We start from the raw sequence: 12,064 nt of genomic DNA on the forward strand, positions 1-12,064 counted from the left end.
ATAACAACCCCCTGCAATAAAACTTGATATTTTTAGATAACCAAAATCTGCCTCTGAAAGTAACACTTTGTCAAAAAGCTAAACAGCCACATCTATTCTGATACACAATATATACTACTAATATTAGTACTGGCCAGCATTTTACTAATTATGTGTAAGCAATTAACATTATTACAGAAAAACACTTTTATTTAAGCCACAGTTCTTTTTTTAAAAATTCACATTTCAATGAACTCACAGTTTTCTGGAGACTCTGCGCCCAATGCACAAGCAGAGCGGGCTGAAGGCCATGCTTCTCCTGGGCCCTCAGACTGTTTATTTCATGCTGAACCAGGAGCCGCAATTTTGCTGAGGTTCCAGGTCTTTAAAAAAAAAAAAAAAAGAAAGAAAGAAAAAAGTTTAATTGAACTATTTTATAGAAATGCAGTTCAACACTTACATATATGTTAAGTGTCACATGACAAATTATACCTTCACACGACAAATTAAACCCCTAGTAAAACCAGGGCCACAATCTAAAGGATTATTACTGTTTTAATACTTACAATGCCTTTCTGTGAATCAGAGTACAAACTGCATCCCACCAGGTCTTCTGTCTTTCTGTACAAAGCTGTCTGCACACAGGAAGTGGCAAACACAATGGTTGATAGAAAGTGTGGTAAGAATTACACTTCTCCTTTAATTGTAAGTGACTGGTATATATAACGCCAAGTAAGAATACCTGTTTGATTTTTTTAAAAATAGTAAGTTAGAAAAACAAAATACAAACACTCGAAATATTTAATTAATTATTATCATTGCTTACTTCAAGATCTAAAATACATATTGATTCAGGTGCATTTGTTTCAAGCCTTGACGTCTCCTGAGGCAAATGGTGGAAGAGCTGTTTTAACCATTTTCGAATTGCTGGTAAAGCAGGCAGTGAATCCCACTGTAAGCCAAGCCAGGTAAGGTGCTGCAGACTACCATTATGTGCTCGAACGGCACCTGAAACAGAGGGGGAGAAAACGGCCATGCATGATACATTTTCTTTGGGTCTTTAGATTACAAAAATAAACAACTAATTTATCAAAAAAAAGTAATTACAAACTTTTTTTTCTGTTTCAAAACTAAGGAACAGAATAGCAAAAACTTCACATTTTTATTGAATATATTCTTACTTTTAAATTTTTTTGTTTTTCCAAAACAGGGTTTCTCTATGTAGCCAGTCTGTCCTGAAACTTACATGCTGTGGCCTTGAACTCAAAAGAGATCTACCTACCTCTGCCTCCTGAATGTTGGGATTAAAGTAGTATGCCACCATGCCCAGCTACACTTTATAAATTTTAATAAGAAACAATGTAAATTAAAAAGTTTTTATAGGCCATCTGAGAAAATAAGACTCAACAAGAAAGCTAAAAATTAAACTTAAAAAACTTAAAAATTAAATAATAAACTAATCTGACAAAGAATAATGTGCACTTTATATTATTATTATAAGAAAGTTTCGGCGAATATGTCATGGCTGCCATGGGGGTGAGTCACAGTCTTGCTGCGTCTCATGACACAACAAGTATTCAGGGCTTTTGCTCACCTACAATGAACAGGAGAACCTGCCACTCATTGTGTAGCTGCTGGTGAAGAGCTTCTCCGAAAGTGCAATCAACTATGAAATTATAATACTAGATGATGAAAGCCCAGATGGGACAAGAGACGTTGCTGAACAACTGGAAAGGATTTATGGGCCAGACAGAATTCTCCTAAGATCACGGGAGAAAAAGCTGGGCCTTGGAACTGCCTATATTCATGGAATAAAACACCACCGGGAACTACGTTGCCGCTATGGATGCAGACCTCTCGAACCACCCCAAATTTATTCCTGAATTTATCAGGAAACAAAAGGAGGGTAATTCTGATATTGTCTCTGGAACTCGTCACAAAAGGAATGGGGGCGTTTATGGATGAGATTTGAAAAGAAAGATAATCAGCCGTGAAGCCAATTTTATAACTCAAATTTTGCTGACCAGGAGGATCAGACTAACAGGAAGCTTCAGATTAGACCGAAAAGAAGTTCTACAGAAATTAATAGAAAAATGTGTCTCCAAAGGCTATGTAGTCTTTCAGATGGAAATGATTGTTTAAGCAAGACAGATGAATTACAACATTGGTGAGGTTCCAATTTCATTTGTGGATCGAGTTTATGGTGAATACCAAGTTGGGAGGAAATGAAACGGTCTCGTTCCTGAAAGGGTTATTGACTCTCTTTGCTACTACATGAAAGAAATTACTCATTTATGCTTCCTGTGTTCATTTCAGAATGAGAGAAGCCCAGGTCCCTGAATTTTATCAATGTTCTCTTAACACATGAGCCAAAGGGAAGAAGCATTTAATATGTATCATTTCTCTGGAGAAACTCCATTCTATATTTCAAATTAAAATTTAAAGTTCTTGGTTTAGTGAGCAATGTCCTCAACTTTCATGTACATACTGTATTAACACCTGTAAATAAATGTATATAGGTTTTGCAAAAAAAAAAAAAAAAAGTTTCAAAAAATTTTCCTTTTAATAAGGAGTCATTAAGTAACAATGGAATACCATTCTATTAAGAATACCATTTTATTAAGAATAAAAAGCATGTTTTCTAAGAAATCTAACACTGAAAAGGCTTGTGAAATTCTAGACGTAAAATAAGTGTTTCCTAGAAACAATAGCACTTTTAGCAATTTGCAAGAAAAAAATCTGTCTCAGTAGCTTCATTTTTTAAGAATCTCCAAGGAATTAATTTCGAAACACATACTATCTATTAATGAAGTTCTTTAACACGCTGCCCTTTTGTAATCAATACTGACCATCTGAAAGGATAAAGTTATTCAGTTTGTACAAGGACACTAAAAAGGTCAGCAGCCTAGCAAAGCAGCCCAGGAAGTATATAGGAAGATATAGATCATCTACATTGGACAGGTATAGCAAGAAAAGGCTAATGCCAGGCCTGTCCAAAGCGGTATTCACCCCAGCAAGATGCTTGTCACAAATCTCTCTCTCTCCTCTCTTAAATACAACTTTCACTAAAACCTAGCTAAATGAAGCCAGGTGTACTAGAGTACACTAATACCAGCATTGCAGAGGCAGAGAGGCAGAGGCAAAAGGATCTCTGAGTTCAAGGCCATCATTTACATAGCCACGAAAGGCTATATAGTGAGACCCTTTTTCAAAACAAGCAAAAAGATCCTGTTTTAAGTTTTTAGTAGTATTATATTAACAGTACCAAAAAACTGTAAATTTAAATGTTGAATGCGAGGTACCTAGCAAATAACATATACATATATACATATACACTATAGGATAGAAAATTCACAAAAGCAAGATATATATAAATATTTATTTATAAATAACTATTTTGCCAGGCAGTGGTGTTACATACCTTTAATCTTAGCACACAGGAGGCAAAAAACAGACAGATCTCTTAATTCAAGGCCAGCCTGGTCTACAGAGCAAATTCTAGCAGAGCCAGGAATACACAGAAAAATTCTATCTTAAGATATATGACAGAGAGAGAGAGGGAGAGAGGGAGAGAGGGAGGGAGGGAGGGAAGGGGGGGGTGAAAATAAAAAGAAACAAATATTTCAAAGAAAAATAGTGTGTCATCTACACCCATTTCCTTTAACATCTATTTCCTATAAAATAAACATAGAAAGAATTCAAAATATATTATAACTGCTAAGCCTTCCTGGTAGAAAGATGAATTATGATGAATTATTTCTTTGAACTTACCAGTATCATATCTAGCCAAGTCATCAGGGTCTGGTATTTGTCCATCAAGGTTTCCAATATCATCATTACGAAGAAAAGATCTCTCCTTGGATGACTGACTGGAAAACAGAGCATCACAGAGAGCAGACTGGCCACTTTTGTTAGCAAAAGATTCCACAACTTCCTTTAGAAAGTCTTGCTTGCCACGACTTAAGTTTAACAACATATGCCCTGAAAAACAAATTATTTCCATCATTGTATATTGAAACACCAATCATTTACTCCTGTCTCTTAATCATTTCATTGAGACAGGAGTCTCAATCCAAGAAGAAAATAAAAAGGTTATCTTAGATCTCATTTTTCAACCTCCAAATCACAACTGATGAACAAAAATAGTACTTTATCAAAAATAAACAATACAGGTTTCACAGTGTCTGTATCTATGTAAAGTAAAACAAATGGAAGGGGAAATAAAATAAATTTAAAAATGCCAAAGGTATTATCATTTTAGATAGTAAGTATAGGAATTAAGTGGCCTTCCGACAAAAGCCAAGAACCAAGCCCTAATGCTCCGATCTGGCACCCTGATGGGTAAAACTCTGATGGCTAAAACTGGGTTCTCAGATTCTTGCTGTTTTTAAACAACTTTAAGAAAATACCAATATGTAGGTTCTACTGAAATTTTTTATTCCACAAGCTCAGGATAAGGATTTGTTTTAAGCCAGTACTTGAATTAAATACTATCACATATTACATGATAGATGAACCCCGAAAAATATGAGAAATATATAGTTACCAAGCATTTTATATCATTCCATTTAGGCAATTAAAGACTGTCCTCACAGAGTAGTGTCTCCAAGCGGTAGTGTTAAACAACATTTGGCTACAGAAGTGTTTTGCACACTCAATAGGGATGCTCTAACACCCAGATAGAGCAGTTTTCTCCAATGGGAAGCAAATAAAATTAAATATGTTCTTAATTTTAAAGAATGCAATGGGGATTTAGCTTAGACCTAATCTAGCAAGTACAAAGTCCTAGGTTCGGTTCTCAGTCCACATCTTCTGGGCGGGGCGGGGGGGGGGGGGGGGGGGGAGGGGGGAATGGGAGCAGATATTTTTTCCTAATCTCTGCTATGCCTACCACCTTTGGCAAAGTATGAACAAGTATGAATATAGCAAAATGTGGCAAAAATAAACCAAGTAATTATGGAGGATTATCTAAGGATACTATAAAGAATTTAACTAAAGAAGCCTAAAGAACGTTTTGATCTTAGGATGGCAAGATGGTTCAACTTTAAGGGAACTTGCCACTAAGTCTGAGGACCTGAGTTCAACCCCAGAGTCCACATGATAAAGAGAAGCAACTCCTAAGTGATGAATATGAGTGAGTACATATACAACTCATACATACAAATAAATAAATGTAAGGAAAAAATTTAAGTGTTGAACCATTTCAGAATTTAATCAGTTAAAATATCATGTTACCTGACTGGCTAAGGCGATCATGAGACATCGTTTCCAGTAGATTTTGTCCAGTTTCTCCTTTTATTAATTTAACCTTTGGTCTTGGAACCTGACAATTTTAGAATAAAAATAATACAATTCAATGATACCTATATTCCCAACAGTGAGATGTTCCTTTCCATACTATTTTTTAAATAATGTCCAGCTAGTGAGAAAATAGCTGGCAAGGAAAAAGATTTCTGTAATCTATTAAAAAAAAAAAAAGTACAAAGAGTATTTTAATTAGGGTATAGTAGATAGCAGAAGAATCTACTGTGAGTTCAAGGCCTGCCTGTACTACACATGGACTTCCAAGAAGATCAGAGCTATGAAAAATCTTGTTAAACACCTTGGACATGGAGGAGTGGAACAGGTGCCTAATAAGAGCCTTTAGTCCTACAGACTAGTGTACACAGAACTGGAAGATATTCTTCACTACTGAAAAAGAATGGGAAATACCAACTGTGATGGCTTATATATGCCATCACATATATGTGATGGCCCAAGGAGTGGTACTATTAGAAGGAGTGGTCTTATCAGAGTGGGTGTGGCTTCGCTGGAGAAAGTGTGTCATTGTGGGCATGGGCTTCAAGACCCTCCATCTAGCTGCCTGGAAGCCAGTATTTTGCTAGCAGCCTTCAAATGAAGATGTAGAACTCTCAGCTTCTCCTGCACCATGCCTGCCTGGATGTTGCCATGTTCCTGCCTTGGTGATAATGGACTGAACCTATAAGCCATCCCCAATTAAATGTTGTCTTTATATGAAGAGTTCTTGGTCATTGTGTCTGTGCACAGCAATGAAAACCCTAACTAAGACACCAACCCAGCCACACACCCTTTACTCTACAAAGGTGACCTGCCTGCAAGATACAATGATAGTGCACTAAGCTTGCCACCAAATAACTTATCTGACTTAAGGCCCGGTCCATTAGATGAAACCTATGCCCAATGTCACCTGAGACTAAATAGGCCAATGACCTAGGGAAAAACAGTACTACTGTTCTGCTAAAGGAATGTCACAATCAAATAACTCCTAACAACCTTCTACTATACTTACAGATCATTGCACGGCTCAACTAACATCAGAGAAGCTGTCTCCTATACCAGATGGAAACAAATATAGAAACCCACAGCCAGACAAATATGCAGAGAATGAAAGACCTAGGAACACCCAGTCCTCAATTTGTTTCGTTCAAATCCCTTCCCACTCATGGCTCAGGAAACACTACAGAAGAGGCAGCAGAGAGTTTAAGAGCAAGGGTATCAGGGCTGGAGAGATGGCTCAGCGGTTAAGAGCACTGACTGCTCTTCCGAAGGTCCTGAGTTCAAATCCCAGCAACCACATGGTGGCTCACAACCATCTGTAATGAGATCAGACTCCCTCTTCTGGAGTGTCTGAAGACAGCTACAGTGTACTTACATATAATAAATAAATAAATCTTTAAAAAAAAAAAAAAAAAAGAGCAAGGGTATCATGAAGGGACCAAGGAGTCAGGAGTCAGGGCCTTGTAGATACGACAGGGCTAGTGCACATATGAACTCAGAGGCTGTGACGCCTGCACAGGGCTTGCATGGGTCTGCACCACATAAGGTTCCGGAGCTGAAAGTCAATCAACATCTCATTCCTAACCCAGAAGTTATCTCCAACTGACTGCCACTTACAAATGACAACATTTCCTCTAAGACAGTCTCACTGGAGAAACAAACCACTCTTAAGAGTAGGCTCCATGGCTACCATTAGGCGCAAAATGAACAGCATCTTTGAAGGTTCTTTCTCTCATGTTATATCAGCGAAGTTTTTTCCTTTCTTTCTTTTTTTCTACCTTACAGGTTCTTTGCACATAATTATGGCTTCCAGTTTGGGACATTTATGAGACTTCTAAGTGTGCAAATGTGAGTGTCACTCCATCTATAGCCTTTCTTGTACTTTTTCTTTGGCTCTTCATCTCATTTTATCATATTCCATTTTTGTTTTTATTTTACTATTTTTGTCTTACTGTTAGTCCTTAGATGTCTGTGTTTTTCTATTAATGACAGTGATCAAGATGAAAAGAAAGATAGTAAGGAACTGGTTGTAGGGAGAAGGAAAGCTTACCAGAATATATTGTATAAAAATATTTTCAATTAAAAAATCTCATCAAAAGAAACAGAGAGAGAGAGAGAAAGAAGCAGGGAGAGGAAAGGGAGAGAGAGAAAGAAGACAGGAACAAAGAGAGAAGAGGGAGAGCGAGGAGAAAAATATGTGAAGGGAAAAGGGATAGGGGAGAGACCGGTATAAAGGGAAGGAAAGGCAAGGAGGAGGAGAAAGTGAAGGACGGGGTATCTGGCCCGTGTAGAAGTTTTAGAATCAAGCTTAGCCAATATTTACAATTTCATCTTTAGAGGCTGGACGGATGGCTCAGTACTTAAGAGCAGTATCTGCTCTTAAAGTGAACCTAGTACCCACATGGCAGGTCACAACTGTAATTCTAGTTCCAAGAAATCCAACAGCCTCATATGCATGTAAGCAAAACACCAGTGCACATGAAATAAAAATAAATCATTAATAATAAATAAAATTTCATCTTTAACATTATGTTCCCAGAGATGGCCAAGCTGAAAGATCAAATGCTTCAATATGATCTGCAAATGAATAAGCCCAATATAGAATGTCCACAAGAATGCATTAACACCTACTTCACCTGCCTAAACAACGCATTGACCTTGTTACAGTTATTCATCAAACTTTTATCTTAATTTTAACACTATATTTACTCACAGACTTTATTATACATTATGACATAACTATGAGAAACACAACAGTCTTTTTGAAATGATAACTACATCTAAAACTGGAAAAGGCTTACCTGAAATGCTACAAGATAGCACAATGCAGCCAGCTCAGAAAGAGCTCGCCACTGAATTTCACTCTGCTGACCCATCTTCAAAAGCAGAGAGCCAACATGCATGTAGAAATGTCCTTTTGTTTCTAGGAAAGTGGCTGATAGCTCATCATTTCCACCCACAGAAGATTTCACAGACTGAAGAGCACTATCAAAGCTGTAAAATTAAAAGAGTAAACAGGTACTCTACACCTACAACAATGTGACTAATCAGTTTCATTATCTAATTCAAAATAAAATTACTAAGACCTATGTTAAATTTCACCTTCCTCATTCCCACTTCACGAATGAAACACCCTACTGGATAATCCCACATTAAAGAGCTAATGGGAAGTTTCATCCAGCAGCTAATAACACTTCAATCTTAAACACACTCGACAAGGATATCCTACTCCAAAATAGTTATTAGTCACACAATAAAAGATACAAATCAAATTGTTGACAACATGTGAATATCCAATATTAAATGAGGATAAGACAGCTCAGATTTTTTTTTATATTTTAATTAATATTTTTAAAATTTAGTGATCAATCCCTACAAGTCTCACGCTGTGCGAAGAATTATTTTAAAGCAGCTTATCTCAAGAAATAAGAACAATAGACTTTCTACCAAATAAGGTCTGAGGATTTCTATGGGTGCTCAAAGACCTCTTAGGGGATTCCCTGAGGTTAAAACTACTCTTGAAGTAATAATAAGAAACAAGAAATGTTTTGTCCATTATACTCATTTTCCCACATATGTATAAAAGAATTTTCAGAGAATTAAAATAGGAAACATACAGAATGACATAGTTAAGAATCTAGTTGTGTTCAATTAAGACAGATGTTACATAACCAAAATGTTAACAATGTCTTATTTTCCCACAACTTTGTTAAGAAATCCTTTAACTTTTAGGTTTTCTCTGTGTAGCCCTGGCTATCCTGGAACTCATACTCTAGACCAGGCTGGCCTTTAACTAAAGAGATCTGCCTGTCTCTGCCTCCTGAGTGCTGGGGTTGAAGTCATGTGAATTTTGACACCTCGGTCCAGCCACTCCTTTATTTTCAAGTCAAGTAGCGGCCCATAAACTCCTATCAGCCCATCCTTATACAAATAAAAATGATGTTTCTATGATAAGAATTTGGTTCAAAAGGGGAGGAGGTATAATAGGGCGAACATGAAAAGTTATTTGTTAGATTTGAATTACTTTGTTCCTATGCCAAAACAATGTTTTCCAAAATAATAGTGATGCTAAATGCTTGTACTAGCGAGTCTGAGCCTGGCCACTGAATGACAAAGAACTTTCTTACATGGTTTTTACTCAAAATTACATTAAAAATAAAAAGTGATAGCCAGACATTCATTTTGATGTACTATTAAGCATGCCAAAACTGAATATTAAACTGTAAGGCTAATTTTAAAAGCTGCAATAGCCAGGTAGTGGTGGTGCATGCCTTTAATCCCAGCACTTGGGAGGCAGAGGCAGGCAGATTTATTTCTGAGTTCGAGGCCAGCCAGGTCTATGGAGTGAGTTCCAGGACAGCCAGGGCTACACAGAGAAACCCAATCTTGAAAAACCAAAACCAAAACCAAACCAAACCAAACCAAACCAAACCAAAACAAAACAAAAAAACCCAAAAACCAACCCCCCCCCAAAAAAAAAAACCTGCAATAATATTCTGGCGATGGCAATACAGTTTAGAGTGTAAAGGTATTTATAGCCAAGACTGATGAATTCATTCCCCAGAACCCACAAAATGGAAGAACAGAACTAACTTCTCTAAGTTATCCTATGACCTCCATACTTGTAACCATGGCATGTGACACCACATACATAAAAGAATATAAATTAAAAATTAAAAAAAAAAGAATTCTGTAAAAATAAGTTGTATATAATTATATAAAATCCCCATAACAGCAAAAGTAATTTTCCTCTGAGTGTTTTACAGTATGAACTGCAGGTAAACTAGAGGAATGCTAACAATGTAAAGAAACCTAGAACAACATGGCAAAATAGAAAATCTGTCATTTGTTAAGTGTTTGCCTGTGCAAACTCTGCCAACATCAGCATACCTTTCCAGTAGCTCTCTACTTTCCTGCACATCTCTGGTGGAGAGTGTAAGCAGCATAAGGTTAGCATAGGCTAGAAGCAAGTCTTTATTGGCAGCTCTCCAAGTACTTTTCTCAGAATCCAAACACTGCAGAGACTCCAGATATTCCTATTTTTTAAGAAAAACACAGTAAGTTATTGTAGTGGCTATTCCTGGCTGTCAACTTGACTACCTGGAATGAACTACCTAACTATACAGAGACTACATTCTGTGACTCTAGAGAACCCAAACTAACACAGTTACAAAACTTCAAATAGATCTTGAAAAATTGACCACTGTATGCCTACAAACTCCTTGGCCCATTCTTATTAGAACTGTGCAAAACTGAGTGGTTTTACACTAGCCTTTTAAATAAGAATGTCAACTACACATACACAACACAGCAAATTATAGATGTGTGAAAGTGAGTTTTTACACTAGCTGTATAAATTAAAATACCAAATACACAAAGACGCGCACCAAATTTATTTTCCCACTTTTTTCAATTTAAATTGAGGTTGGCAAAAGTTTCATTTTACAGTTGTGCTATATTGATGACAGAAATTGAAATGTTACAACACCACAGAGACACAGCTCTCACCTACCTTAAGAGTATGTACAACACAGGAATTCCATTCTAAACTTGAACGTAAAGCTATGTTCCTGTCTGCCTCATGGCAGTGGGCCACAGCATCCTTCAATCTTTTATTTGAACGATAGAGCTCCACTAGTCGGATATTTACATGAATATCATCAGGTCTTGCATAAAGTTCTGACTGAATCAAGTCAAAAAGTTTATTCCATCCATCTTCACCTTTACAATCTAAAAGTTGTTCCTATTTGGGAGAAAAATCATTAAATGTTGAGTGATAACTAAGCTTCCTGTCCTCTGCTTCCCAAGTGCTAGGACTATAGGCATGCACCACCGTGACAGGCTACAACACATTTCTTTATAACAGTTCTAAGTTTTTGACCCGTAGATAATTATTTAATGAACTAAAGATTTTATTCCAGACAGAGTTTCATTACACCTTAGCTGCACACACCCTCACCTTACTTCCACTGATTACAAAATGATACAATCAATCATATCAACTACACTGTACAAACTATGAAACTGTATAATTGCTAAAACATGATTACAGAAGACTGAGATACCATAAATTTCATGTTGCCTAATAAGACAACACTGAGAAATATTTTTAAAGAAATTACTTAAAGATTTTTAAAGAAATCGTGAACATGTTCTTCTGTTAAGTTTGCTACTAAGAAGTATTTAAGCTTCAAAATACTAAAATGATTAATTATATCTTAGCTTTCTCCACTCACACATTTCTTGGTTTGAGGCTTTACCTTTAACTTATAAATGGCAGGACTTCCAGGAAAAAGTTTGGCTGCTCTTTCTACCCAGTATTTTGCTCTTCCATCAGTCACATCATTTTTACAAAGCAATTCTGCAATCTTCAACACAAGATCTTTTTGCGTTGGGTTTAATTCCACTGAACGCTGATGTCAGAAAAAAAAAAAACAGAAACAGAAAATTTAACTTGTATACAGGCATAAATTCATAAAGTCATTTTAAAAAGTTGTACACATTAAATAGTATATATTTTTCAAAGATTTTTAAATTTTCAAAAATGATATATATTTGCACATGAACACCCGCATGAATGTAGGTACACAAAGAAGCCTAAAGAGAGTGTCAGATCCCCTAAAACTAGAATTAGAGGTAGTTGAGCAGTTCCACATGGGTGCTGGGAACCTCACTCAGTACAAGAGAAGTACTCTTCTACTGAGCCACCTGTCCAGTCTCTGAAAATCCTATTCCTAAATGGTTATATTTTAAAGCTGGTAAAGCACCATTTGTATTTGTGTGTGTG

General features: G+C 36.5%; 1 protein-coding gene and 1 pseudogene across 1 annotated transcript in view; one reads left to right on the forward strand and one right to left on the reverse strand.

Moving 5' to 3' along the window:
- Positions 1-12,064, reverse strand: part of LOC127670202 (E3 SUMO-protein ligase RanBP2) — a 48,677-nt gene that overhangs the window by 27,501 nt on the left and 9,112 nt on the right. The window contains exons 4-12 of the mRNA XM_052164573.1: positions 11,538-11,690; positions 10,790-11,020; positions 10,168-10,313; positions 8,079-8,271; positions 5,215-5,302; positions 3,751-3,960; positions 806-987; positions 546-721; positions 239-362 (exon numbers count right to left, since the gene is read on the reverse strand). Coding sequence (XP_052020533.1) covers positions 239-362; positions 546-721; positions 806-987; positions 3,751-3,960; positions 5,215-5,302; positions 8,079-8,271; positions 10,168-10,313; positions 10,790-11,020; positions 11,538-11,690 — 1,503 coding nt within the window. The remainder of the gene's footprint in view (positions 1-238; positions 363-545; positions 722-805; positions 988-3,750; positions 3,961-5,214; positions 5,303-8,078; positions 8,272-10,167; positions 10,314-10,789; positions 11,021-11,537; positions 11,691-12,064) is intronic.
- On the forward strand, positions 1,501-2,257 carry LOC127670044 (dolichol-phosphate mannosyltransferase subunit 1-like; annotated as a pseudogene).

Source organism: Apodemus sylvaticus, chromosome 19 (assembly GCF_947179515.1).
Source record: "Apodemus sylvaticus chromosome 19, mApoSyl1.1, whole genome shotgun sequence".
Classification (NCBI taxonomy): domain Eukaryota; kingdom Metazoa; phylum Chordata; class Mammalia; order Rodentia; family Muridae; genus Apodemus; species Apodemus sylvaticus.